Source organism: Carlito syrichta, unplaced genomic scaffold (genome assembly GCF_000164805.1).
Source record: "Carlito syrichta isolate Samal-C Ts95f unplaced genomic scaffold, Tarsius_syrichta-2.0.1 Scaffold309850, whole genome shotgun sequence".
Classification (NCBI taxonomy): domain Eukaryota; kingdom Metazoa; phylum Chordata; class Mammalia; order Primates; family Tarsiidae; genus Carlito; species Carlito syrichta.
This window is the reverse complement of record NW_007253946.1, coordinates 778,069-783,339: the sequence shown is the minus strand read 5'-3', so window position 1 is coordinate 783,339 and position 5,271 is coordinate 778,069. Positions and strand designations below refer to the sequence as shown.

At 52.4% G+C, this 5,271-nt stretch overlaps 1 protein-coding gene across 1 annotated transcript in view; it reads left to right on the top strand.

The window, feature by feature from the left end:
• Positions 1–1,210: 1,210 nt before the first annotated feature.
• The window catches only part of LATS2 (large tumor suppressor kinase 2), a 56,791-nt gene continuing 52,730 nt past the window's right edge, over positions 1,211–5,271 (top strand). Inside the window, exon 1 of the mRNA XM_021717535.1 lies at positions 1,211–1,549. Coding sequence (XP_021573210.1) covers positions 1,211–1,549 — 339 coding nt within the window. The remainder of the gene's footprint in view (positions 1,550–5,271) is intronic.

The following is a 5,271-nucleotide window of genomic DNA, read 5'->3' as shown; positions in this document are numbered from 1 at the left end:
TTATTGTAGAGATGAGGTCTCACCAAGTTGCCCAGGCGGGTCTCGAACCCTCAGGCTCGGCAATTCACTCACCTCAGCCTCCCAAGGCGCAGGATTACAGGCTGAGCCACTGAGCCTGTCTCCGAGTGCTTTAAACGAGCCTCCGATGGCTAACATTGTGACGCCCTCTCTGAGCTGTGTGTACATAGAGAGTGGCTCGGCCACTGGGTGTGGTGGTACATGCCTGTCATTCTAGCTCTTTGGGAATTCAAAGTGAGAGGATTGCCTGAGTCCAGGGGTTCGAGACCAGCCTGGGCAACTTGGGCATGTGGGCACATACCTGTGGTTCCAGCTACTCGGAAGACTGAGGCGGAAGGATCACCTGAGCCCAGTAGGTCGAGGCTGTGATGGCCGTGAGTGTGCCACTGCTCTCCAGCCTGGGCGACAGAGTGAGACTCTGCCTCAAAAAAAAAAAAAGAGCGGCTGGACCATGGATCATGCATCACAGGGAGCGTCCTGGGCCAGCCCTGGCTGTCATATGCCCTTGCCAGGCTCGAGCAGCATCTGTGTCCCTTCTGAGAGGTGATGTGTTCTTCTCTTCTTTCTGAGTGGGCTGTTTCCAGGTTCCCTGTTCATTTTAGAAAAGCAGCATCAGCCGGGCTCGGTGGCTCAGCCTATAATCCTGCGCCTTTGGGAGGCTGAGATGAGTGGATTGCCTGAGCCCGCGGGTTCGAGACCCGCCTGGGCAGGCGAGACCTCATCTCTACAATAAAATCAAAAAATCACTACGCCTGTCCGGGCGTGGTAGCGCGCGCCTGTAATTTGGGCTACTCGGAAGGCTGAGGCGGAAGGATCGCCGGAGCCCAGCAGGTCGAGGCTGCGGTGGCCGGGAGCGACCGCTGCATTCCAGTCTGGGCGACAGAGTGAGACTCCAACTCAAAAAAAAAAGAAAGAAAGAAAGCCAGCATCAATGCCATGTGAAACCCACAAGTGAACATGTCCCTCCTTTTGTCTTTTTCAGAGAGCGATGATGTCCAGGATGAAGCCTCTGGAATGTTCTGGGTTCTCCGCAGGAACGACAAAAATGGAAGGAGAAATTGTTTTTGAAAGGAAGCTGTTTTGAAAGTACGTTTACAGCAAACTGATACTGTTGACAGTGTTTCTTATTCCCCCTGAACGATAAAACCCTTCGAGAAGATTGTATTTATGGTTGAAGGAAACGGGGCTGACCATGAGGCCAAAGACTTTTCCTGCCACGACATATTCTGGAAACAGCCGCCAGCGCCTGCAGGAGATTCGCGAGGGCCTGAAGCAGCCGGCCAAGCCCTCGGCGCAGGGGGCGCCTGGGGGACCCGGTGGTGACGCCTCCCTGGATGCCAAGGTCCTGGGCAGCAAGGACGTGACCCGGCAGCAGCAGCTGAGGGCCACCCCGAAGTTCGGCCCCTACCAGAAGGCCCTGAGGGAGATCAGGTATTCGCTGCTGCCTTTTGCTAACGAGTCAGGCCCCCCGGCGGCCACGGAGGTGAACCGGCAGATGCTCCAGGAGCTGGTGCACGCGGGATGCGATCAGGTGGGTGCAGCCACCCATGGTGGCCAGCGGAGGCTGGAGGCTGGGTGCTGGGCAACCGTGTTCCCAGGTGCAGACCTTGGTCCTGAGCGTCGAGCGGCTTGCGAAAGGGCCTTTTGAGCTGCGGTTCCTTTTTAGCAGGGTCTGGACGTTTCTCAGCTTTCCTGAAATTGCCCCTCGTGTGTTTTTTGTTCTGCTCTTGGGGAGATGAGGAGGGCTTTCACACTCGGCCCTCTTTGGGGTTCATCTGGGTTGCCCAGTGTGGAGATGAGGAGGGTCTTCACGCTCCATCCTGCTCTGAGGTTTATCTGGATTGTTCCGGGTGTGGAGATGAGGAGGGCTTTCACACTCGGCCCTGTTCTGGGGTTTCTGTTCCAAGCCGTTGCGGGGAAGAGACTGGCTTTCTCTGGCCTGTATTTTGATCTGTGCCTCATTTTACCTGGTTAAAGGGAGGATTGATGACGTGCATTGGCTTTTCCCGACTCTTTTCTCAAATAGCGCAGATGCTATTACAGGAGATGAGAAAGATCAGAAACGACTTGAAGTCATCGGAATTGTGGCAGCACAGCCACTTCCCTGTCACACAGGAATCAGGGTAGGGTCGGCGGGGGAGGCACCAGTGTCCCCTCGGGACACAACCTGCAGCCACACACTTGTAGTCCACACCCTTGGGTGAAACCCAAGTCGAGGGACAGGACTCTACAAAATGGAACCGGTGTCCCGCCAGGTAAAAATGCACTTGGTGAAATGAAGCTGGTAAAAACGTGACCGTGTCATGCATGACTTGTGGAGACCAGGGCTTCACTGCCACCTGTCATCTTAAAGATCGCTTTGAAGGACACGGGAATGAGCTGGGTGTTTCGCTGCTTTGGAACTTTAGTGAGATTTTGCGCTTAAAACCCATCAGGATGGCGTGAACACGTCTGGTTTCTTAGGCGTAGCCTATGTACGTACTCGCAGCATCACCCTTACAGGAAAAGACTGACAGTGTCATCTTTCATTCCAAAGCAGTCTCGGCTCTCTTGTTGCAGTTGGTCACCACACACCTTAGAGCATTTGCGTTTCTCGGGTGACTGCTGGTGGCGTGAGTCCTGCTGTTTCGAAGGGACTTCTGGGGTATTCTGGGATTCACGAGTGTGTAGCAGGCTTTGTAGCACTAAGTGGCTTTTGTCACGCACAGGGTCATGAAGAAGGCGGTGCAGGCAGGGCGTTTCAGTCGGACGCTGACAGCAGAGGCGCCACTTTTCTCACCATGAAAGCGTGACACTAGATGTGCTGCCAGGTACTGTCCTTTGACGTGCAGGACCCAGCAGTCTTGCAAGGCGGGAGGGGGCCATCCCAGGGAACCAGCAGAGGAAGGTTGCAGCGACACTTTCAGGCCGAAGCTGGGCTGAAAACCTTCCCCGTCGGTCACTTGCCAACAATCCCCCCGGCGATCACTTGCCAACAAAGGAGGCGACCGGGGCCAGGTGTTTCTTGCTGTTGTGTTTCGGCTGTGAGAGAAAGGAACGAGTTAAGCCAAACGTCCCAAATGCAGGTGGGGTCTTAGAGGCTAAGATCCATGAGTGATCACACAGCTCAGGGACTCATGGAGCAGATGCTGTTTCAGGACTGTAGAACATGCATCCAGTCCCATTCAGGATCATGACAGTGGTGGAGTGCCACCTGCGTTATTTTTTTTTTTTTTTGAGTTGGAGTCTTACTCTGTTGCCCAGGCTGGAGGGCAGTGGCATGCACGCTTACAGTCACCCCAGCGTTGACCTGCTGGGCTCAGGTGATCCTTCCTTCTGCCTCAGCCTTCCAAGTAGCCGGAACTACAGTTGTGTGCTACCACGCCCAGCTAATTTTTTGATTTATTGTAGAGACAGTTCTTGCCAAGTTGCCTGGGGCTGTTCTCGAACCCGTGGGCTCAGGTAATCCGCTTGCCTTGGCCTTTGGCCTCCCAAAATGCTGGGATTACAGGCTGCACCACTGAGCCTGGCCACCACCCACGTTTAATCTATGTTAATTGCGAGCAGAAAGGGCTCCGTTTTCCCTATCTGATACTCCTGATATCATTCCGTGTGTGAGTACTTTATAACTTTATAACTTAAAACAGCCATGACTCCGCCCTTCCCCTACCTCGGACCTCTTGGTCTCTATAAAGGGTGCCTTTGCTTTCAGAAGATTCTGGCTGGGAATGTCATTCTGGGAACCCCAATAACATGAAAAAGATTCAGGTTACCCAGCGCTGTGTCTGCGGATAGAGCAGGTGACTGGAGTTTCAGCGTGAGAGGTGGAGGGGGCCCACCACTGCAGGTTTTGTTGATTTATCTTTTGATTTAGAGGCGGCTTTGTTTCCCTGTACTCTGAGTTCAAGTGCTGTCTCTAACTACCGTATTCATCAGAGCGGTGAGAAATGCAGTGTTTTTCAACGTCTTACAGGTGCTGAGCCAGGGTACACACTTTCATATGAGGTATTTTATTTATTGCACATATTTACACACTTTTTTTTTTTGAGTTGGAGTCTCACTCTGTTGCCCAGGCTGGAGTAGAGGCACGCTCACAGCCATTGCAGCCTCAGTCTGCTAGTCTAACGTGACCCTTCTGCCTTAGGCTTCCAAGTAGCTAGAACTACAGGTACTTGCCACCACACCTGGCTGCTTTTTTGATTTGCTGTAGAGACTAGGACCCACCATGTTGCCCAGGCTGGTCTTGAACCTATGGGCTCAGGTAATCCTGTCGCCTTGGCTTCCCAAAGTTCTGGGATGATAGGTGTGAGCCACCGTGCCCATCTTGTGCTAAGACTTTTTGAAGATATTTACTTGAGTGCTTGTAAATGGGTGTTTTCTTTTAAACTTTTTATTTATTTATTTATTTATTTGAGTTGAAGTCTCATTCTTCACCCAGGCTGGAGTGCAATGGCACGCTCACGGCCACTGCAGCCTCGACCTGCTGGGCTCAGGTGATCCCTTTACCTCAGCTTTCCAAGCACCTGGAACTTCAGGTGTGCACCACCATGCTAATTTTTAAATTTATTGTAGAAACGAGGTCTAGCCATGTTGCCCAGGCTGGTCTCGAACCTGCGGGCTCAGGCAATCCTGTCGCCTTGGCTTCCCAAAGTGCTGGGATGATAGGCGTGAACCACCACGTGTGGCTTCTGTTAAACTTTTTATTAAAAAATGTTTTTTTCAAGTCAGGGTCTCACCCAGGTTGGACAGCCCGTGGTCAGTATGTGCACTCAGGCAAGCTTCTTGCAAATACCTGTTGCAGCTGGTGAACTGGGCAATCTGTTTCAGAAGAAAAGGGGGTGAATTCTTTGCATTCTTGAGCCAAAAAGTACAGAAAAATTAAGTTTCTCCATCTACTACATTTTATTCTCAGACCAGGCCTTTGCCAACTGAGATAGCACTACACAGGGGTGAGGCCAGGCCCGTGGTCTCAACATGTGACAGCTGGCGTTTACTGGGGTCTGGCGTGTCATGCGTAACCTCATCAAAGCCATACAGTTGGGTTCTAGTTCTTGATTTTAGTTTTTTGTTTTTTAGAGACGGGATCTCACTCTGTCACCCAGGCTGGAGTGCACTGGCACATCACAGCTCACTGCAGCCTTGGCCTCCTGGCCTCAGGCAATCCTCAGCCTCCTGAGTAGCTGGGATTACAGGCGCCACCATGCCCAGCTTACTTTTTTTTTGAGTTGGAGTCTCACTCTGTCACTCAGACTAGAGTGCAGTGGCCACTCCCGG